Genomic DNA, 25110 nt, shown 5'->3' on the forward strand with positions numbered 1-25110 from the left:
GGGTCTGAATGGCCACGTCCAGGAGGTATGGGGTCATGTAATGTAGGTAATGTAAATACGCTCAATATTCTACTCGGTAATGAATTTATTTTCCACATATATTGATAGATCTAGAGAATATTATCAATAATATTATTATGGGGACATGATGACCCGATTATAACTGTTATTATAACTGACAGAGAAAACCAGAGCTTATTTTTAATTCCTAACGTCACTGCCTGGCTGTGTGTGACGTCATCCTTAACCCTATGCTTGTTCAGCCCACCCCTACCTCACCTGTAACACACCTGTAAATCACCTGTCACTCTGCTGTCACTCAAATGTCACTCACCTGTCACTAACCTGTAACTCACCTGTCACCTGATGGCTTCAGAACCAGTCCGGTTCAGATGATGTGCGGGCAATGAAAGAAAACCCATGGAGAGCCAAACAACCCCTAAAAATGACTCCTATATATACATTTAATATTTATATTTTACATGATATAATGTCCATTCGATAATGGCAATTTCTGCTTAATGATCCATCATACTACAATTATTCCATGTTTGTAGTTATTCAAGGTCTGAAGGGAGAGTTCTGGGAAATTGTGTTTTACTGACTTGACTTCTTCTACACGGTAAAATGTTGACACACTCAAACACTGATGCACTAAAGCATAACAGTCAGTAAACAGTATTAAACAATGTCACCCTCAACTCAAACAAGCAGCTTTGTAACAGTTTTACACAGTTTTTAAAGTTTGTATTTGTGTGGTGTTGATGAATTACGAGAAGCTGTATGGGACCATCTAACAACGGCCTGTTGAACCCTTCACTCTAGGGGGCGCCCTCTCTCTCTCTCTCTCTCTCTCTCTCTCTCTCTCTCTCTCTCTCTCTCTCTCTCTCTCTCTCTCTCTCTCTCTCTCTCTCTCTCTCTCTACCTCTCTCCCTCTCCCTCCTGTTTGCCTGCCCTCGTGGTTGAATGGACTGTTTCTAAAAAATTTGTTGTTAAAAACCTTCCCTTTCTCTCTATTATTTTAATGATGACTCGCTCTACTTTACCTTCCTCTTTGTCTCTCCATCTCTCCTCCTCTCCTTCCTGATGACTGTATACCTTACCTTTGGTGAATAAAGCTGCGGTTCTCCAGCGCCCCCTACAGTCTCCTGCTTGTTCTTCTGGTGTCTAACCTCCACCTCTTCATGGCTGAACCATAGCTTTCTCTGCCTTCTGCATAATCACACACATCAAACCCCACCCTGTTAAACCACCTAACCCACTAACTAACACACTATCCACAGGACCAGTACATGGAGGCCTACTGCAGCACAATGAAGCTTCTGTCATACTAAAGGCATCTCAATAAAATAGGACAGTATTAGAATATTATCTAATATTATCGTAGTCGTTTCTGAATTAAGTATATATCAGTTTCTTTAGTGTAGTGTATTTAACCGATGTAAGTCACAGCGTCTGCTAAATGCCCTAATTGTAATTGTGATTGTGTATAACATTATTTCTCATGATTCTCTCTTTCTTACACACACACACATACACACACACACAAACACACACACACCCACACACACACACACACACACACACACACACACACACACACACACACACACACACACACACACACACACACACACACACGAACCCACACACACACAAATACACAAACACTTGCATGCCAAAACACACACTCACAAACCACTAACATGTGCACACACACACAATAAACATTGTCGCAAAAAACAACCCCAGATGGTAGAGGTAAAGACAATAAAGACCATGACAGAGTTCATGAGATAGAAGCACAGCGCTAGCGCAGCTCAGGGGTTAATGAGAATTTCATATTTGCCGGGAGAGAGAGAGAGAGAGAGAGAGAGAGAGAGAGAGAGAGAGAGAGAGAGAGAGAGAGAGAGAGAGAGAGAGAGAGAGAGAGAGAGAGAGAGAGAGAGAGAGAGAGAGAGAGAGAGTGGAAGGAGAGCAGGACAGGGAGAAGATAAAGTGAGTTGATTGACTTCGTCACCAATATCCTTGCGTCTTATTCTGTAGCTACATTCTATAGCAGGGGTCTCAACCTCAACTTACCTGGGGGCCGTTGGAGGTAGATTCTGGGTCAGGCTGGGCCGCATCAATTATTCCACAGAAAAAAGGAGCACAACTGACCCAATCTAAGTTAATGATCGGGCTATAATTTGATCACGTTGGCTATGAAATCGCTGACAACAGGGGACATTTCATAGTGGTTGGTGGGAACCGGGACATTTTAGCGTCCTTTGGCTTTTGTCGGGACTCAGGACACGCAACTCACAATTGGGACTGTCCCGGCAAAACCGGGACATCTGGTCACCCTATCACAAGTAATAAAATAGCGTGGTAAGCCACTCAGCAAAAATGTGCATTTGACAACAACGTGCGGGCCGCACTAACACTAGACTTTGAGGTCAAGTAGGGGGCCACAAAATATCATCCCGCGGGCCTCAATTGGCCCCCGGGCCGCGAGTTTGAGACCCCTTTTCTATAGTGTTTCTTAATTGTTAATATTAAAAATGTATTGAATCTGAATTATTCAAATGATAACCACCACATCTGTGTCTAGACCAGTTTGATTCTCTTTCACCCCCTGGTGGCGCTAGAGCTCTGCTACAGGACAGAAGCTACTTCTCACACTCCCTCAGACACACACTTACAGAAAAACTCACACATACACACACACACACACACACACTCACAGACACACACACTCACACAAACACACATACTCACACAGACACACACACACGCACACAGACACAAATCAACACACGCATACACTCACGCACAAGTACACGCACACACACACACACATGCACACACACGCACACAGACACACATCAACACACACACACACACACAAACACACACACACACACAATATCACACACTCACACAATGTAGCCTATATGTATACAGACGGAGCAACCCGGTATCACGCGATTTCGTGCTCATACGCACAAACATCTATTGAATCGTGTCCCAGAGCATGATTGTCCGACTTTTTTCGTGCTACACAGAACGAATTGTAAACCAATGCATTCGGAATGGGAGCGTTTCTCCGATGTTTCCGTGCTACACAGAACGAAATGTAAACCAAAGCATTTTCAATGGGAGCGTTTTGAGAGAGTGTGCGCAGACAGTACAGTGCACCCTCTAGTTATATATATGTCAATATTTCCGATATTTTAAGCAGCCCCCCCCCAAATCTGAAACGAACGTGTTCCACAGAACGCCCGTTTCTCAGACAATTAAAGTGCTCCACAAAACGAAACGAGAGAGATAGAGGGAGAGAGAGAGAGAGAGAGAGAGAGAGAGAGAGAGAGAGAGAGAGAGAGAGAGAGAGAGGCTTCAGAAGGGGTGTGCGCAGATAGTATAGTGCACCCTTTATATATATGTCAATATCTCCATTTTTGAATTTTTGAAGCAGACCTCCTCAAAAACTGAAAATAAATAAAAATAACCGTGCTCCACAGAACGAAGCGTAAACCAATGCATTCTGAATGGGAGCGTTTCTCCAATGTTAACCCCATATATATATATACATATATTCATTATATAGGAGATGCCCTCCTAAGCCCATCAGTTACTTGGCTCCGCAGTGCATCAGTGGTGTCCCTCTCTATGGCTCCCTCTCTCTCTTTTCCGCTGTGTTTTGAGAATTCATATCGATATAACCAGTAGCGTACCGTGGGGTTTAAGTCAGGGCCTTCAGTAACATACTCCACCAACGGCCAACCCCCAAACACTCGTAGGTGCCAATACAGCCACAATATGCGCTACTGCATAACATCCACAACAAGACAGTTGATCTTCAGCAACAACAACAGCGCACACGCACACCACTTTGCATTACCGCAGAACTAGAGTAATGCAGCATCACCATCAGATCTTTCCTTATGTCACTCCGCAACCAGATTGCACATCACACACATGACACAAAAACAAGTGTTCACAGTTATTGTTATTTTCACCAGATGCTTTCGCAACTTCAATGGATTCAATAAAGTAGCCTATAGCGACAATATTACAAGTGCAACGCCAGTTCATTAACAAAAATGAAACATACAAGTAGGCCTTTATGCCACATATTTTACAACAGCTATTCCAGCCAGAATATTAAGCCCACAGGAGTAGTAGTGAACGGGTTAATTTAATATGCTTATTAAGCGGCATCCACACAAAGCATTACCATTAAGCCTACTGCCCAAATTCCAGCAATATATTTGTGTTTCAAACCATTAAAAAAAATGCGTTATGAACTAATGTACCACAACAACATTATCGCTCCTACACAGTACAAAAGTAAAACTGACCCATCACCCATGGCCTGATGTTTTAAAGCTGCCCTGGTGAAGCTGCCAAATCCGGCGCTGTTCCATATCCCCTCACTGATGTTGAACAGCAAACACCGCGAGTAGAATAGGTTGTTCTGAACGGTGCTAGCCCATAGCCAGTCATAGCGGCTGTAGTTGCACTCTGTAAAGTACCGCACAAAACCTTTACCGGCCTGGGTGAGCCCATCAGGCTTCAGTGTAGGTCTTCCTCTTGAAATTAAATCTGTCTTCTCTCCAAACGATCGCCTTGAAAAAGGCAAACGAAGGAGATCAGAAACAGGATCGCTAGGTGCTGTGAAGGCGATGGCCATAGTACTTCACTATCAACTCTGTACCGCCAACAATTCAAAATTCGCTGATGACATCACCGGGGGCCAGCGCCGGCATATTGCTGGGCCCTGGGGTCGTTCTGTTACTACACATCAACATTCAGCTTCAGCAAAAAGGTAGCAATACTTTTGGTGCACTGCTGGCCCCGCCGGTGCATGTAACCTAGCTGTGATGTGTTATTCAGCTGAGCTCAGCCTTACAAAAAAAAACGGTTTTCCTTCTGGAATTATGTTGAAAGTAGTGAAAAAAATATGGAATTAAGATGCGTTCAGACACAAATTAATGTAATTTAGAAAAAAATAATATATATATATTATTTAGATTTTGACATGGCCAGCAGAGAAGGCCCTGCTGGCCCTGACGGCCCACCACTGGATATAACGAGAAAGGATGTAATGATAACGGCAAGAAAATAAAGGCTCCATGGTCATAAGCATGTAACGAGGAAATGAGAAAATCTAGTTGTGGGCCAGCAGAGGCTGAATTTTAACCGAATTCGGCCCATAACCTTATTTTTTACATCGTTTTTATATTATAAATATTTTTATATTGTCTGGTACCTGAACCACACTTAGGCCTACACATTGGTGGAAGTGCAGATAGGCTACAGATCTTGTTATTACTAGGGCTGTCAAGCGATTAAAAAAAATAATCTAATTAATTACAGGCTCTGTGATTAATTAATGTAAATGAATCGCATACTTACATTTTTCCGAGAAAGTATTTAAAAATAATTTAATTCAAGTAAATTATGGCAGATGAGTGATTCAATGAATAATATACATAATAGACTTTAAAGTTCAATGCAGTTTTTACTTAAAACATGTCTTTCATTAACATACAGTGCATTTTAAGATCAAATTAATGACAATTCCATCTCACTCAAGATTCAATGCATCTCAATCGAGTGTGACTTGACGAGGCTGCCTGCTAGCGCCAGCTTCAGGGGCTGTGGCAGCTCGTACCTGCGAGCTTGCTACCAAATGTTTTGTGTTGAGTTGATATTTGATGAACTCCGGTGATAGGAAATTTCCTTACTACAGAGATTGCAGATAACGGTGTTCCTATCTACATAGTTAGGGAAAGTTAGGTATTTTTTTTGGCATTTCCTGAAATAATTTATTACCAATAGCTTTTTTGGCCATGTGTTCCTATAGGTGTCTAGTAACATCTCCCAATTTATCCATGGCCAAATCCTCTGGGAATCGCCTTGAGAGCCAATCAAAGTTGGGGTGCCCAGAGGGCCTGGGTAAAAATAGTGGGAAAAAAAATTATACCAAAAAGTGCCTTTTGAGATGGTTAACTAGGGTTTTTTAGGTGTGCTGAATCTATCCCAGTCATTTGTTTTGAGTAAAAATGAGTCCAAATCCCTAAAAATATCATTAATTTAACAATTACAAATCAAAACTTGCGTTATCAGTTGACATTTTAACAAACCTCATCCAACTCCCCTGCATCTACCTCACTACTATTATCATCTGGCAGATTGATGTTCTGGCATGAGTTACCATGACAGTTCCCACAAGCAGAAATACATTTGACTCCTTGCTTTTTACAGCAGCATCTTTATCCGCCGGTATAATAGCAACATCGTCATAGAACCGCCCACAAAGCTACTTGCGTTTGGCGCTTCTCACTTGCGTTTCAGAGCGTTAAAATAGGGCCCGATATGTACCCATGAACAATAATCTTACTTTGAATCATATAGTGAGACCACTATAAAATGACACAATTTACAACACAATTGATGTTGATCAATGACACAGAGACTATTTACAATGGTTTATTTAGCTAAGGTAGGCTACTAGATTTTACATTAGCCTAATGTTAGCTAACTTAAGCTGGATGCTACCTAGCAACATTCATTTTAGGCTGTAACTAAGAGATAAAATTATGCAGGGGCCTATAAATAAATAAACAACTAAAATTTAGAAAGCAAAATGATTTACTTACCATGTCAGAAAGTAATTTTGTTGTGGCCGTGTTGGAGCAGCGGCTAGTGTCTTCGACTGACATCCGGGAGACCAGGGTTCAATTTGCACGCTTTGAATAAAAGCGGCTGCAAAATACACCACTACCTTTATATTTTCTCGCAACGATCCTGCTTCTTCTCCACATGCAGAGAGGTCATACTACTTAGCATATGCATAGCAGGTGCATTACTGTAGTGTATTTAAAAAAAAGTTATTCAGAGTGTGTTTATCTCGAACTTAATGAGCAGATTACATTTTTCAAACAGGACCCATAGGTTAAATTTGACAGATCAATATTTAAGACTGTTTACTAAAGACTGGGATTGATTCAGCATCCTTGAAAATCCCTAGTAAGCCATCTCAAAAGGCACTTTTGGTAGATTCTTTTTTTCCCACTATTTTTACCCAAGCCCTCTGGGCACCCCAACTTTGATTGGCTCTCAAGGCGATTCCCACAGGATTTGGCCGTGGATAAATTGGGAGGTGCTACTAGACACCTATAGGAACACATGGTAATAAAAGCTATTGGTAATAAATTATTTCAGGAAATGGCAAAAAAAATACCTAACTTTCCCTAACTAACAGTTCCGTCTTGGAGTTTAGACTTCAACTTTTCGTTCACGGGGCCGAGCAGCGTGTTCTCGTCTGCCTCCATTTGGTTTAAACGCAAAAGACGCACCGGGTCAAAGGTCACTATACTATATAATTAACGCGTTAATTTGACATCCCTTGTTATAACGATAATTGAATAAAAGCTACATGTCTACTTATAATATTATAATTAAATAATGGTATATTTATATATAATACATATTTTAATATTTAATTAATTCAATATTAAACCAATGCATTTCTATCTGGTGAATTTTTTCGACTTCAGAAGGGGGGGCGGGCTTCACAGTGCACACTCTATACTGATCTTGTTATAACGATAATTGAATAAAAGCTACATGTCTACTTATAATATTAGAACTAAATCATTTTATATTTGTATAGGATATATAATCTATGTTTTAATATTTAATTAATTCAATATTAAACCAATGCATTTCAATCGGGTGATTCTTTTCGACTTCAGAAGGGGGGGCGGGCTGCGCAGTGCACGCTCTAGCATACAGATCTTGTTATAACGATAATTGATTAAAGCTACACGGTCTACTCATAATATTATAACAAAATAATTATATATTTATGTATATAATCTATGTTTTAATATTTCATTAATTTAATATTAAACCAATGCATTTCAATCGGGTGATTCTTTTCGACTTCAGAAGGGGGGAGCTGCTGACCAGGGCACGCTCTAACAGATCTAGCTATTGAATAAAAGCTACATGGTCTACTTATAATATTATACCTAAATAATGTTATATTTATATTTAAATATAATATAAAGCATATATTTTAATATGTAATTTATTCAATATTAAACCAATGGATTTCAATCGGGAGATTTTTTTCGACTTCAGAAGGGCGGCACAGTGCACTTTCTAGTTATGGATTGGTCAAAACAATAACTGATTTCTGAAGCAGACCCCATCAAAAACTGAAACTAACCACGTCCCTTAAACCCAGTCTCACTCTCAGAATGTAGTATAACTACGTTGGTCCACCGCGGAAAACACATTACAATAACGGCTCTAATCATGACATGCCCTATTCTTTTCAATGGGGCTGCGTCCACGTTCCTTGACTGTAATGGATGCGATGGTGGTTGCTATCCACCGCCCCCTCTGCTCCTTACATGGCTCCAAAAACCACACAGCAATGGAGCTGCCGTCAATTGTGTTGTTTTTGTGGTAAACTAGGGTCTGCTGGTTAGGAAATAGACAGATATTCCAAGGTTTCCTTCTAAAGGCACATTGGATGTTTCTATTTTCTGCAGTTAAGAATTAATAAGTTACTTTCTTAATTAACTTTTTTTAATCTCTGTCTGGTGGCTTGTTACGATACCCTGAGAGACGCGCATCGACAGATTTTATAGTGACACAGTCTATAACCTATTCTTGAAAGTAAAACACCAAGCTCATTGATTTAACGAGGCAGGGTTATTTGAAACAATTAATTAAATATGTGTGAGAGGTCATTCCTCCTCCTGAGTGTGCTTCCTATTTATGTCTAGTGTACACCCCTACTGTCCACAAGTACACCCCCCCCCCCCCTCCCCATATGGATTTGGAGAATTGTTGCCACGTCCCAGTGGTGGTGGTATCATATATATGAAAGAGAGCATTCAATTATACTACAATGATCAATTAGGAGGCCGAAGCCCAATGGCAGTCAATGGGAGAATGCTTGGGTGATTTTCCATGTCAATGAATTCGCCCAGAGAAGCGGCACCATGTGAAACGCGACTTGAATCTGACGATTCTGATTGGACAATGACAGATAATATGTCTAGAACACTGAAAATTACTTTTGCTGTGATAGAATTTGTTAGAAAAAAAGCCACTTTCTCCCAGTTGGTAGTCTCATCTCATCTCATCTTCATCCGCTTATCCGGGGTCGGGTCACAGGGGGAGCAGCTCAAGCAGGGGGCCCCAGACTTCCCTTTCCCGAGGCGTTCCCAGGCCAGTGTTGAGATATAATCTCTCCACCTAGTCCTGGGTCTTCCCCGAGGTTTCCTCCCCACTGGACGTGCCTGAAACACGTCCCAAGGGAGGCACCCAGTCGAAGTCGGAGGCCCCACCAGATCTAACTGATAGCACTCCACCTCCCTCACAAGCTCCGGTTCCTTTCCCCACAGCGAGGTGACGTTCCACGTCCCCAGAGCCAGCTTCTGCCGCCCGGGTCTGGTCCGTCGAGACCCCTGACCTTCGCTGCCACCCATGTGGCTGCGCACCCGACCCCAACGGGTCTTCCCACAGGTGATGGGCCCATGGGATGAAGAGAGGGGGAGTGCCACGTAGTTTGTTCGGGCTGTGCCCGACCGGGCTCCGTGGCAAACCCGGCCACCATGCGCTCGCCATCGAGCCCTCCGTCTGGGCCTGGCTGCAGACGGGGGCCCCGGGCTTCCTCCGGGCCGGGTCACATCTCCTCTTCTTTCGTTATTCATTGGAGTTTTTGAACCATTCTTAGTCTGGCCCCTCACCTGAGACCACTCTGCCATGAGAGACCCTACCAGGAGCACAAGGCTCCAGACAACACAGCCCTCAGGTTCACAGGGACACGCAAACCTCTCCACCACGATAAGGTTACGGTTCCAGGAGAGGCAGTTGGTAGTGCTCGCCTAAATTGCCCCTATACACCATCCGCCCCTGCATCTAGGGTTAACATCGGAGAAATGCTCCCATTCAGAATGCATTGGTTTACAGTTCGTTCTGTCGACCACGGTTATTTCTATTTATTTAGGATATTTATTTTCAGTTTTTGAGGAGGTCTGCTTCAAAAATGCAAAAATGGAAATATTTACAATATATATAACTAGAGGGTAATATCTACACACACCCCTTCTGAAGCCTCTCTCTCTCTCTCTCGTTTAGTTTTGTGGAGCACTTTAATTGTCTGAGAAATTAGCGTTCTGTGGAGCACGTTTGTTTCAGTTTTTGAGGAGGTCTGCTTAAAAAATCTGAAATATTGACACATATATAACTAGAGGGTCGACTGTACTATCTGCGCACACCTCTTCTGAGGCCTCTTAATCTCTCTCTCTCTCTCTCGTTTCTTTTTGTGGAGCACATTAATTGTCTGAGAAACGTGCGTTCTGTGGAGCACATTCGTTTCAGTTTTTGAGGAGGTCTGCTTAAAAAATCGGAAATATTGACCTATATATAACCAGAGGGTGCACTGTACTATCTGCGCACACCCCTTCTGAAGCCTCTCTCTCTCTCTCCCTCTCTCTTTCTCTCTCTCTTTTCGTTCTGTGGAGCGCGATAATTGTCTGAGAAACGCGCGTTCTGTGGAGCACGTTCGTTTCAGTTATTGAGGAGGTCTGCTCAAAAAATCTGAAATATTGACATATATATAACTAGAGGGTGCACTGTACTATCTGCGCACTCTCTCTCTCTCTCTCGCCTGAAAAACGCTCCCATTCAAAATGCATTTGTTTACATTTCGTTCTGTGTAGCATGGAAACATCGGAGAAACGCTCCCATTCAGAATGCATTTGTTTACATTTCGTTCTGTGTAGCACGAAAAAAGTCGGACAATCGTGCTCTGGTACACGATTCAATAGATTAACGTTCGTGCGCATGAGCACGAAATCAGATGATACCGGGTTGGACGGACAGGCATACAGATAACCCAAAGAGACAGACAGATGAGTTATGTATTGTCAACATCATCTTTATTAAATAATCAAATTTTATGACCTCATCGCATGACATAATAATCGAGAACAGGTTATTCATACAAAGTGTTTAACATACACCTAAGACACACACACACACACAAACTCACGCAACCTACATACACAAACTCAGATACACACGCAAACAAATGTGAGATACCCACACACAAACTCACATATACACACACACAAACACACACAAAATCAGACCCCCCCCCACACACACACAAACCCAGACACACAAAAACTGAGACACACACACGCACACATACACAAATACACACACACACACACACACACAAACTGAGACACACACACACACACACACACACACACACACACACACACACACACACACACACACACACACACACACACACACACACAAAGTCAAACAGCCACAAGCTCAGACACACACACTCACACACAAACTCACACAGACACAAACTCAGACACACACACACGCTGATAACAATGCATCCATAATGACCTAATGACTGAATTACATATGGTAGACATATTTGTGTCGGTGTGTGGTGGGGGGGGGATGTTTTCCCATATGATTCAATTTAGAAACCCACCTTTATTGTAGATTAATATATATTGATAATAATATAAACAACATATGTTTGTAGGTTATCGGAGGACGGATGTTAACGGCTTCCAAGTTCCAACCTTCAGACAGCCTCACCCCGCCATGGTAAGTGTGTGTTTGTGTGTGTGTGTGAGAGAGAGAGAGAGAGAGAGAGAGAGAGAGAGAGAGAGAGAGAGAGAGAGAGAGAGAGAGAGAGAGAGAGAGAGAGAGAGAGAGAGAGAGAGAGAGAGAGAACATTTGTGTATGTGTGTGTATTTCTGAGAGAGAATGTGGTGTGTTTTTCTGTGTATGAGAAGAGTGTGTGTGTGTGTGTGTTTTTACGAGTGTGATTTGTGTGGGTGAGTGTGTGTGTTTGTATGAGAGAGAGAGTGATGTGTGTGTGTGTGTGTGTGTGTGTGTGTGTGTGTGTGTGTGTGTGTGTGTGTGTGTGTGTGTGTGTGTGTGTGTGTGTGTGTGTGTGTGTGTGTGTATCTGCAGGTGTGAGTTTAAAGATGCTAGCAGGTGCATGCTCTTTGGCTAAGGGTGGCCAGCAGAGGTTTTTACCTCTATGGCAGGGGTAGCCAACACTGTGCATGTGGGCATCTGGTCGCCCGCAGGGCATGTTCTAAAAATAGCACTCTTTGCCCTCTTTGCTTAGACAAGCTAGCGAGCACAACTTAAATCTTGAGCTAGATGCGGGGTTTACCCACAAAATAAAGAAACACGGGGCAGAAAAGACAAAGAAAACTTAACATTCCCTGAATGATTGGGAGGAAGTTATTTTTCACTACTGTGAAAGACAAGTGTGTGTCTTTTTTGTGGGCGACTGTTGTGACGGCCAAGCGGCACAATGTGGAGCGACGTTACATTACCTGTCACAATAGCTTTCAGGCTAACTACCCTACAGGCAGAAAATACCTGTGAGTTAAAAGCAGCTTTGTCTATCACAAAGAGCAACTGAATCCTAATTTAGAGCACGTTAGGGTTCAATAGCTGCGGCACCAAAGAGCAGAACACAGAGACAGGACGGGAGTTTGAGCAGTGGCGGCTGGTGAATTTTATTATAGGGGGGGCAGAAAGTTTGTAAACCAAACCCCTGTAGGGGGGTCTGGGGCCCTCCTCCCCCCGAAGATTTTTTTGTGCTTTTCATATAAAAACAAAGCATTCTGGTGCATTCTGACAAAATAATAAAGACAAAATAGAACATTTCCTTACAAAGACGAATGGAGCCGGGGAACTAAGTTTTTACTTAATTTATTTGCCTTGTAGAATTCAGCAAGATTAAAAGTGCAAATACATCAATAATAATTGGGAATTACCGGTATACACAAGTTAACATTCTCTCTCTGTCTCTATCTGTATGTGTGTTTGTGAGAGAGTGAGAGTGAGAGAATGTGATTCTAAAAGGGCTGAGTGTGTTACGGACAATCTATTGTGTTGGTAACTTCACTCATAAATCTATCTACAGTTAAGTAGGCCTATGCATTTAGACAAATACGATAAAATATCAATATAATATGTGCAACCTTTTATGTGTGGTTGTTCAAGACACACTGAAGACATGATGCCACCATAGGTTTGCAGAGAACTATATACAATATGCACACTGAAGGCATGATGCCACCATAGGTTTGCAGAGAACTGTATACAATATACACACTGAAGGCATGATGCCACCATAGGTTCGCAGAGAACTAGATACAATATGCACACTGAAGGCATGATGCCACCATAGGTTTGCAGAGAACTATAGACAATATACACACTGAAGGCATGATGCCACCATAGGTTTGCAGAGAACTATATACAATATACACACTGAAGGCATGATGCCACCATAGGTTTGCAGAGAACTATATACAATATATTTCATTTCCAATTTTTCTGAATTGGATCGTCGACTAAAAGGAACTTCTTTGAGAGACAAAACGGAATTGCGCAGATTAGCAGCCATGTTGAAATCAGCAAGTGACTTGATAGAAGATATCCCTTCACGCTCTTTGCTCGGTTACGTATGACGCAAGCACGTTAGGGCGAGTCCCAAATCCCCATTGAAAATGCATTGAAGGCTCAATTTCCGAAAAAAAAAGTTTTAACTTTAAGCCTCTTTTCCACATACGCATGTTTTTCGTATCCGTGCTTCCGTAAATTTACGGAAGGAGTCGCTAGTGTTTTACACACGTACATGAATTTATTTACGGAGAAAAAATGGGGGAGCGTATGATAATGGCCGTTTTTAGGAGACTGGTACTTTGGAACATGAGGATCGACATATACAGAGATAAAAACAAAACCAACCAGGCTTGGAAAGAGATTGGTGAGGAGTTTGGCCTGCCAGGTACTTACATGTTTTGTGAAAAACATAAAAACTTTCATACGGTATCTCCGTAAAACGACGGCGAAAGTTACATTTTTTGAACGTATATTACGGAAATACCGGACAGAAATTTTACGGAGGGGAGGAGTCTCGGAGGAAACACGGACATTACGGAGAATCACATAGGAATGAATGGACTTTCGGTCGGAGACGGTTGGATCGCATACGAGAATGTACGTATGTGGAAACGAGGCGTTAGAGTCAACGGAGAAGGCTTGGGCGATTTTCCACGTCGATGAATTCGCCCATAGAGGCGGGACCATTTGAAACGCGACTTGAATCTGACGATTCTGATAGGACAATGACAAATAATAGGTCTAGAAGGGCGTAACCATGGTTTAGACATTGGGGGGGTCCAATTTTTTATTATTATTTGTTAAGTGCATTGCCTACAATTCTATATTCAGATATGAAAATTTGGACATTTAGAACATAGTTTCGAGGACTACATTGACCATTTGAATTCACATCTAAAGGAATAGTGTAATAATGTAATGTCTGCCCCGCCCCTTTCAGCATGCCTGTCTCTCTCCCTGTCTCTCTGTGATGCCTGCATTGTGACCACACGTCATTTTATCAGAAAAAACAGCGACTCATATTTTAATCAGGCTACTCGTTTTATTTGCTCACACATTTAGCTCGGTATCAAGCTACTAATTGTCTGGAGAAAAAAAAAACCTGTACGCTCGGCTGCTGGTTCCAGTTTTATCCGCTTTTTAAGCAACCTTAAATTGTCCGTTACCTCCTCTCCAACACGTTAAATAACGTTACTTACATTCAAATGACTCACCTGATCACCTGCATGTTCAGAGCATGTCCCTGTCTGGCCACTGCTTTCAGCATGCCTGTCTCTCTCCTTCTCTCTCTGTGCTGCCTGCATCGTATGTCATTTTATCAAAAGAACAGCGACTGACCTTCATGAGCTATATTTAATATTCTGCTTTTACGAGGCTACGCGTTTTATTTGCTTACTCAAAGCTCGGTATCAAGTTACTTACTGTCTGAAAAAAACTGCGTATGCTTGGCTGTTGGTCCAGTTTCTTCTGCTTTTTAGGTAACCTCAAATCCTCCATTACTCAACTTTACTTTCTTGGCTCTCACTGAAGAAAGAGTGTGGGGTAACCATGACAACGCAGAAAGTCGCGAGGTGGTTTCAAACTAAATCGCACAAGTGTACAATTAGGAGGGGGGATTCACACACTTAACAAACGGAAATAAATTGAAAATAAATAAGACATAACAAGAGACCGATCCATTGACAGGGTTCATAAAAAGAGAACATATATTTTACATTTTATCCTGCTGTATATTGGGGGGGACAGGTTAGTATTTTCTCAACATTGGGGGGGGCACGACCCCCCCAAAGAATGCGTGGTTACGCCCTTGAACACTGAAAACTACTTTTGCCGTGATAGAATAAAAAAATCAAAAAAAATACTCTTTCTCCCAGTTGGTAGTGCGTCGCTCAAATCGGCCCTATACACCATCCGCCCCTGAGTTTGAGTATGAACAGGTGTCGAGAGTGGGGAGCTTCAGGCTTGAGGGAGTGATGCAGGCAGGCTTTAGTTGTTGATCCACGAAAGAGAGAGGCAAAAGGAAAACAAAGATGCCAAATGAGATTTCAACAAGAGAATAAATAACTAGTAAATGTAAATACTGGAGTCAGGTACGTATAACTACCACTGAAGTTCAAATTACGATCTGGCGACGACAGCAGGGAAGCCAGGTGTATTTGAAGGGGAGTTCATGAGCTGATGCAGGCCAGGCCAGTTGAGGTGTGGCAGGAACAGCACAGAGGCAAACAGGGGGTGTGGTCACCCTAGGAAAACTCAACATCAATCCATGTGGACGTTACTTCTACGGATCTAATAAAGTTCTGTGACTTGATCTGTTGTCAATGTGGGGTTTCCCAGGGAGGACTGCAGGGTTTGGACAATATCATTTACTATGGTATTCTAGTTTTGTATTCATTCAATGTTTTCTATATTATAAGGATGGGCTACTCTCTTCTCAAAACGTGGTGCTTTGTGCCTTTTAAATAAAACGACAGAACGTTAATGGAATTCGTTTTTGAGTTTGTCTTCACGTCTCGTTCAACGGGCCGTTAATTGGAGGCTTTACAGTCCCACGCGGCCACGGAAAAGTAGGCTATAATGACGTTGCTAGACCACTGCTTCCCCGACCACAGGAACCTCATCGTCTTAACGCGATCTGCGTCGGCTGAGCAGGGGAGACCGGGGTGTTACCTCCCTCAGCTTCCCTGCTCCGAACCGTAGTTGGGAGCGAGCTGTTTTGAATTATATTACTTGGCTCGTTGCAGGTAACTTGCTTGTCTAGTTGTCCGGTTAACATAGCCGAAGCACAAACAGTGAGGCGTTGGTGGGTTGCAGCAATGAATTAGGCTTTCTTTATTTCCACAATGGTACATTAACAAAGCATAAAAGGCTACTATCCGTTCGCACTGTAGACTCCGACTGATTTCCCGCGTGATCCTTCGTTTTACACTACCCACAACACACCCGTTCTATTACGTCACACCTAATGCGCCACACAAACGTATTTTACCCCAATAAAACCACCAGGGGGAGCCAGAGACTGCAACACTACCCCCACTCTGGAGAATGTTTAAACCCTTAACATATCTCCAGCATCACTACACTGTACACAGGAAAATACCAATTAGACCGTCATTATACAAGCATCCAACCATAACATGTGTTTCCCACAGGCCCTGAAGGGGTCCTCTTCCAGTGGAAAGTTAAGGTGAAAAGGCAATGCCTATAAACGTAAATTAAAGCGTATTCCCCACTCCTTTCGTACATGTAGGCAAATGGCATGAACACTCATACATTAGCGTAATTTACAGGGTGTAAGATTTCAAGTGCAATAGCGTACTACAGGGTGTAGGATTTCAAGTGCAAAAATAGGGCAACATTTTCTATTATACAAATAACATTTTTCTTTCTTCCAAATCGTTTTTCACACGCATGCCCATTAAGTGCCTCAACGGTAAACATACCCAGGATGCTCCAATAAAACTATGCGCACCATTAGTTTTCAAACCACCGACTGGTGACAGCAAACAACAATATCAAACCGTTAAATCGTATAAAGCTTCACATTTTTAACCTCAACATAGGAGAGTTACCTTGCAATGACACTACTGGAAATACAATCTTGGTTATTGTCAATACTCGAACTCTTTTGCTTTGACAATACTGGAACTTCTTTTTTTTTTTGGTTTGGACAACACAGGAACTCTTGTTTTTGTTGTCTTTTACTGGAACTCTTTTTCTCTGAGGAGGGCAGCGATCCGCCTACACCCAACCTCAGGCAACTATGCTCAGTGATCAATCCAGTCACCAAACATGTCAGGAGCTCTGCGGACCCTCCGGGGTCGACGCCGAGGGGTGGAGCTCAAAAGAGGACGACCAGCTTCTCCCCTGGCCGTATGCGAGGTCCCAGCCTCCTCCAGCGAAGGCTCAGCGGGGTGGCAAGGAAGCTGGCTGCTGCTCGGTGATGGTGGTGGAGAGAAGAGGCCTGGAAGGGCCTCCACAACAGGGTCCTCCGTCTCTGGTGACGTGCCCCAAAGGTCAAGGGGACTGCTGTCGATTTCTGAAGGGCTGGGGTCTGACGACGGGGGTGGCGCCTCCACTGGTGCCCACGTTCCAGCCTCCCGAAATGTCCAGCTGTTGTCTAGTGCTGTCCTGGAATGGTAAGCTTTGAGTTTGTCGTGATGAACGACTTTCATCTTCATCCTCTGACCCTTTTTAATCCGGTAGACCAAGTCGTCCAGTACGCCCACAATGAAGTACGGACCCTCGTAGGAAGGCAGGAACTTCCGCACTTTATCCTTTACCCTCTTGGTGCCTTTGACTAGGAACCATACTGCATCACCAACTTTGTGTTGGACTCTGCAAACATTTTTGTCGTACTGCCGTTTGGCACGCTCGACAGATTTTCCCAGCGCCTCCCGGGCCAACTGGTGAGATAGCTCGAGCCTTTCCCGGAGCTGTACAACATAGGATGGAGGGGTAGTAGTGTTGTCTGGGTCAGGTGGCAACCCAGCAACAAGATCCACTGGCTCGGTAATTTCCCGCCCGAACAGCATCATGTTAGGCGTCAGGCCCGTGGAGCTGTGTTTGGATGCCCGGTAGGCCATGACTGCATATGGGGTCATGATGTCCCAGTCCCAGTGACATCGTTCCGCAGTGGTGGCTATGATTTTCTGCAGGGTGGCATTGAAACGTTCTACTTGGCCGTCTGACTGCGGCCGAAACGGCGTGGTCCGTGTCTTGTCGATTCCCAGCAGTTCACACATTCTCTGGAACACAGCCGACTCGAAATTGGTACCTTGGTCGCTGTGTAGGCACTGTGGAGCTCCGTACCGGCACACCCACTCGGAAACAATCTTCTCGGCCACCGTCGTTGCTTGTTCATTGGGAACCGGGTAGGCTTCCACCCATTTGCTGAAGTAGTCTTGTACTACTATTATGTAGCGGTTGCGCCTTTCAGTTTCATTTAATGGTCCCATTAAATCGACTGCGATGCGTTCGAAGGGGGCACCAACTCGCACTGTGCCCATGGCGGCTTGAGGTGTTTTCTTCGGGCGGGCTTTTGCAGCACAGCTGGTGCAGGTGCGGCACCACAGAGTGACGTCATCCCTCATATTGTACCAGTAGTACCGGGCCTTGAGACGTGCGAGTGTCCTTTCTCCTCCAAAGTGGCCACCGACTGGGCCATCGTGCAATTGCTCCGTGACTGAGGTGCGGTACTCTTGAGGCAACAGGATCTGTGGATAGAACACCTTTCCATCTGTGCAGTAGAATTTCCAAAACGCCATCTTTCTGGTAGAGCCTTTTCCACTGCGACCAGTAGGCTTTGGTGGCAGGGCTGTAGGGTGCTATGTCCGCCCAGGGTGGCCTGCTCCTCCCCTCGTCCATCCACTTCCTCACTGGTGCTATGTCTGGGTCAGCTTCTTGGGCACTGATTAACTGCTCTTGGGTCCAACCACTGAACAGGTTGGTTTGGGCTGGCTCACTCACCCTGTAGACACCTGGTCGGAACAGAGAGCCAGCTTGATCATTACTGAAAACGTCCGCTACCCCCACTGGAAGATGCTTAGACTCAACTGCAGGGCTGCCTCCATAGCTATCTTCAGGCACCACTACCCCCACTGGAGGTTGCTCTGCAGGAGTTTCCACGGCATCCTCTTCAGGCACCACTACCCCCACTGGAGGTTGCTCTGCAGGAGTTTCCACGGCATCCTCTTCAGGCACCACTACCCCCACTGGAGGTTGCTCTGCAGGAGTTTCCACGGCATCCTCTTCATCCTCTTCGGCCATGTTGCACTGAATCCCCTTGTGCTGGAACTGGTTACTGAGGCTAGGCTCCGGCACTGTGCATGGGCATGACGTCCGGCAGGGTCTTCTGGAGAGCGCGTCCGCATTTTGGTGGTGTCTCCCTGGACGATGGATCACCAGGAACTCGTACTCTGCTAGTTTCTCAAGCCAGCGAGCAAGCTGACCCTCAGGCTCCTTCATCCGAGTCAACCAGCGCAGGCTGCTGTGATCAGTCCGTATGATGAATGATCTCCCTAGTAGGTACTGCCGGAAATGAGAGGTGAACTCGACAGCTGCCAGAAGTTCTCGTCTGGTGGTGCAGTAGTTTTGCTCAGTGGGCGACATTCTCCTGCTCCCATAGGCTAGCACTCTCTCCTCACCTTCTTGCACTTGGGAGAGGACTGCTCCGATTCCCCAGTCACTGGCGTCTGTGTCGAGGAGCAGTTGGCCACTGTCGAGGGGATAGCCCAGCACCGGCGCTGACGTCAACCGGCTTTTCAGCTGCTCGAACGCCTCCTGGCATTCATCCGTCCAGTTAAAGCGTGCATACTTTTTGGTGAGTTCGTGGAGGGGCTTGGCAACTGTGGCGAAATCCTTGACGAAGCGTCGGTAGTACGAGGCCAGGCCGACAAACTGACGCACTTCAGAGACGTTTCGGGGTGCGGGCCACTCAGTCACCTTTTGGATCTTTTGGGGGTCAGTAGCGATACCTTTGCTGGAGACGATGTGCCCCAGGTAAGCCACTCGCTCTCGGAACAGGAAACACTTTGATGGTTTAAGTTTCAGGTTGGCGGCGCGTAGTCTGTTGAACACCTGGCTCAGCCGCTCCAACATGTCGGTGCCGTCCCGCCCCAGGACAATGATGTCATCGAGGTACACCAAACAGGTCTCCCACTGCAGCCCGGCCAGGACACGGTCCATGAGCCTCTGGAATGTGGCCGGCGCATTGCACAGTCCGAAAGGCATCACATTCCATTCGAACAGGCCCTTACGGGTGCAGAAAGCAGCGGCTTTTCGGGCTCTCGGCGTCATTTCCACCTGCCAGTACCCTGATGTTAAATCCAGCGTGCTGAAGTACCTGGCGGTGGACAATGTGTCTAAGGTGTCCTGGATGCGGGGCAGTGGATACGCATCCTTAATGGTCCTCTCATTTAAGAGCCTGTAGTCGACACATAGCCGCGAAGTCTGGTCCTTCTTCCTTACCATAACAATTGGTGCAGCCCAGCTGCTGTGGCTGAGTTGGGCCACACCAGTGTCCAGGCTCTGCTGCACCTGCTGGTCCGCTGCAGTTTGTTTGTCTCCAGCCATCCTGCGTGGTTGCTGTTTCACAGGTGGACCAGGGATGGTGAGGATATCGTGCTGCACGAGGCCAGTACGGCCAAGGTCAGTGGGCCCCGTGGAGAAGACGTCACTGTATGACCGTAGCAGGCAGGCCACCCTCTCATGGTCCCCCTTTGGCAGACTAGCACAGCTCTCATTATACAGGACCTGCAGGTGGCTGGGCAAAGAAGCAGAGACAGAGTTAATCGGTTCGGAGGCCGGTGGGGCGAGGGGTGGCTGGGGCTCCAGCTTCCCTAACACCGTTGCTGGTTGTAGGATCCCTGCCACAACGCCTCTCTTCAACGTGACAGGTAAGGCTCCAGGGTTGAAGACTCTGATGGGAACGTTGGTGGACCGCTGCGCCTGTACGACGAGGTGAGCCACTAGTACGTGGTGTTTTTCGATGAAACCTTTAGTTGGGCTCAGCATCAGGTCTCCGTCAGCGTGGCGGAGGTGGGCGGTGCCGGGGACTACATACTCACACCCCGATTCCAACACTGTTGTGCGGGCCACTCTGACAATGTGCACCCGGGACTGATGGCTTGGGTTAAAACGAGGTACCTTCTCTCCGCATAGGGTTATCTCCCGGCGACCATAGTCCAGCTGGGCACTCGTCTGATGTAGGAAAGGGTGCCCCAGGATAACCTCGGTGCTCTCTGCTGTGTCGGCCATGATGAAGTTCACATTGGTAGCTCGGCTCCCAACTCGTACTGGTAGGTTGACTTCCCCCAGCACTGCCAGACCACCGGGGCCGATGCCCTGCAGGACCTCCGCGACAGATGGCTCTATTGGGGGTCTGGACTCTGTGTCGGGGGCTGTGTTGTTATTGACTGTCCGAGCTTGCTGTCTGGGTCGACGGGGAGAAGGGCAGTTTCTCATCATATGCCCTAGACCGGAGCAGTTGTGGCACTGAACATCCCCCATAGGCATTTTGACATTTGTGGTTTTCTTCTGGTGCCACTGCGGACTAAATCTTGGAGCCCTCTCTGGTGAGTCGATGGACCAGACAGCTACCCCCACTGGCTCTACACAAGCTGGCATGCTGTTATTTTCACGTACCGTGGCGGCCCTGGCTCTCTGATTTACAAAGCTGCGTTGGCCAGGCTGCATGAATTGTGTGACTGTTCTGGCGGCCCTCCTGGTGGTCTCATAGCTGTGTGCGATGTCATATGCTCTGGCCAGGGTGCGCGGCTGCTTCTCCAGTAGCCTTTGCACCACCTCGGCGTCGGCCAGGGCGTTGGTGAAGACCTCCACACTGATGGCGTCCTGCTCCAGCTCTGTACGGTCAGCATACACAATGGACACTTTCTCATAAATATCATCCCTTAAGAGGTGCAGCGCTTCGTTCTGCCCCCTAACCCGCTGTCTCAATTCGATGCCGATGGCTGCCGCATGCTCGGAGCGCGGCCCGTAGGCAGTCTCTATTTCAGCCACAATCCGCCGGTAGTTCCAACGGTCAGATCTGGGATTTTTATGGACGATAGCTCCAGCCGCGCCATTCAGGCTGAATCTCAGTTGCACTGCCATTGTTGCATCTGACCAATGATTTGCCATTGCACAGCTTTCGAACCGGTGAATAAAGTCTTTCCAGGAGCCCATTCCATCAAAATGGCCTGGCTTCAATATTGGAATTCTCTCTCTATATCCATAATGTTCATCGTCACTGTTGTCCATCGCTACAACATCTGGCGCTGTGTGTGATGACTGTGGCGCCGGCTTGGCGCTTCTCGCAGCTGACTGGCCGTATTGGTAGGTGTCGCGGTGTGGGGCATAGTTATCCTCATAGCTTCTTACTCCACAACGCTCCACGGGCTGGGGCATAGAGGGTGGAAAAGGTGTTGAAGTGAACTGAGGGGACAGTAAGTGGGTTGGGTCAAAAGGGTTTTGTGCCGTACAATTCACGGGGTTGAACGGGTTAGTCAACCGTGATGGCGGTGGCGTGGGGGGGAATGCTCGGTTGAGCGACGGCGTATGGCCGTGAACAATCCCTCCGTCTGCGGCTAACGTTAGCTCCATGCTAGCCGTGAAGGGGTTAAAGCCGTCGGCATATCGGCCGTCCATGTGGTTAACTGGGTCCATATCAGTGTCTCTTACATCTATTAAAAATGGGTTGGTGCTTATCCATCTCGACTCCATCTCGACAGGCCTCCTATTTCAAGCATTAACGGTACCTTTAGCTTTAGCTCAGTCTGCGTCCGACCGTCCGACGTCCTCTCACTTTCTTCTTGCTTTGTTAATCCCGGACGAGCCCCCAGTGTTACCTCCCTCAGCTTCCCTGCTCCGAACCGTAGTTGGGAGCGAGCTGTTTTGAATTATATTACTTGGCTCGTTGCAGGTAACTTGCTTGTCTAGTTGTCCGGTTAACATAGCCGAAGCACAAACAGTGAGGCGTTGGTGGGTTGCAGCAATGAATTAGGCTTTCTTTATTTCCACAATGGTACATTAACAAAGCATAAAAGGCTACTATCCGTTCGCACTGTAGACTCCGACTGATTTCCCGCGTGATCCTTCGTTTTACACTACCCACAACACACCCGTTCTATTACGTCACACCTAATGCGCCACACAAACGTATTTTACCCCAATAAAACCACCAGGGGGAGCCAGAGACTGCAACAGGGGTCATGATAGACTGACGTCCAGTTTGTGTGTGTGTGTGTGTGTGTCTGTGTGTGTGTGTGTGAGTGTGTGTGTGTGTGTGTGTGTGTGTGTGTGTGTGTGTGTGTGTGTGTGTGTGTGTGTGTGTGTGTGTGTGTGTGTGTGTGTGTGTGCGCGTGTGTTTGTCTGTGTGTGTGCGTGTGTGTGTGTGCGTGTGTGTGTTAACTCTGAGATATGTGGGTGTGTGCTGAAAGACATCCGACATAAAGCTGAACATGTTTGAAAAGTTAATGGCGTTTCCTATCATACTTTTTCCTAATAGTGCTTTTTGTCGAGTTAATTCATGTTTGTTGTTGTTTCCGCGCCATGTTGTTCTGGTGGGACCGAGTTCTCTGAAAATGGCTTCACAGCTTTTTAAACCCCAAGGTTCACCGGACGGCGTATGTGTGTGTGTGTGTGTGTGTGTGTGTGTGTGTGTGTGTGTGTGTGTGTGTGTGTGTGTGTGTGTGTGTGTGTGTGTGTGTGTGCGCGTGTGTGCGTGTGTGCGTGTGTGTGTGTGTGGTGGTGGTGGTGGTGGGGGGAAACAAAAGCCCGAGTGGGGGCCAGATTGTTGCCCCGCTGAATAGGGGCTCGCGGCCGCATCGCGGTAACACGAGCCGCGGCTCCGTCTCATTGTGTTGGCCTCGCGCTGGGCTCGCTCTCTGATTGCTCTGGAACGGGACAGAAACCTCCGGGACCTCGCGGGCCCTGCATTATTCAGAGCGCGGGGTGGGAGAGGAGGCTCGCGCGTAAACTGACTCAGCTCAATGTCATTGAAGTGCTGCAATCTCGAGCACACCGCCCCGCTCCGGTCTGGCCCGTTGCAGCTGCGGAGCCCTCGCGCTGTCTCGTGAGCGGCAAAGTATCCGTCGTGTCGTCTTCTCTGCGGTAACACCGTGCCGGTGGGCTCATTTACCGGTTCAGCAGCCCCCGGTGTTGCAGCCCGGAGCCTCCTCCGGATGCTACGTCGCATAGGCGATAAAGTTAGTAGTTTAACAGCTTTACCGTACACTGTATAACGGGAGACATCGGGGACAGACGCAGGTGATGTTCCGGCTGGGATCGGATCGCATGCTTTAATTGGATTGGTGTGTCGCTTCGCTTTCACTGCAGCGCGTGTTATCGCGTGTACCGGGTTCATTTATACAGCGGCGCGAGAGCCTTGAGTTACACCAGCTGAATGACACGCGACACTGCGCTGCCTTCAAAGAGGTCAGTAGACCATCCATCCCTCTATCTATCTGTCTGTCTGTCTGTCTGTCTGTCTGTCTGTCTGTCTGTCTGTCTGTCTATCAGTCTATCAGTCTATCTATCTATCTATCTATCTATCTATCTATCTATCTATCTATCTATCTATCTATCTATCTATCTATCTATCTATCTATCTATCTATCTATCTATCTATCTATCTATCTATCTATCTATCTATCTATCTATCTATCTATCTATCTATGTGTATGTATACATACAGATGTATGTATAATGTTTAGACAGACAGATATGTATGCAGAGATGAACACAAACAAACAGAAACACACACATATATATATATATATATATATATATATATATATATATGTGTGTTTCTGTTTGTTTGTGTTCATCTCTGCATACATATCTGTCTGTCTAAACATTATACATCTGTCTGCTTGTCTGTCTATATGTATGTCTGCCTGTCTGTCAATATTATATCTATCTCTGTCTGCCTGTCTGTCTGCATTGTATTTATATCTGTCTGTCCCTCTGGGCTGCGGTTAGCCTAGTTGAAACGACCTCAGCCTGAATCTAAGGAGTTCTGTTGGGTTTGAGCGCCCTGGACAGACCACAGACAGTCTGTAGGTCCTCTATCACCACTCTGTTATTGAGTTGTTTTGTGGTTGTGTTATTACCACACTGACCCTTGAC

At 45.8% G+C, this 25110-nt stretch overlaps 1 protein-coding gene across 4 annotated transcripts in view; it reads left to right on the top strand.

Annotated features, from left to right (window-relative positions):
* Positions 1-25110, top strand: part of LOC130372601 (A-kinase anchor protein 2-like) — a 119176-nt gene that overhangs the window by 55857 nt on the left and 38209 nt on the right. For all 4 annotated transcript variants that reach the window (XM_056578698.1, XM_056578699.1, XM_056578700.1 and 1 more), the window contains one exon: positions 11591-11655. In XM_056578698.1, coding sequence (XP_056434673.1) covers positions 11591-11655 — 65 coding nt within the window. The remainder of the gene's footprint in view (positions 1-11590; positions 11656-25110) is intronic.

The sequence above is a fragment of the Gadus chalcogrammus genome, chromosome 19 (assembly GCF_026213295.1).
Source record: "Gadus chalcogrammus isolate NIFS_2021 chromosome 19, NIFS_Gcha_1.0, whole genome shotgun sequence".
In the NCBI taxonomy this organism is placed as follows: Eukaryota; Metazoa; Chordata; class Actinopteri; order Gadiformes; family Gadidae; genus Gadus; species Gadus chalcogrammus.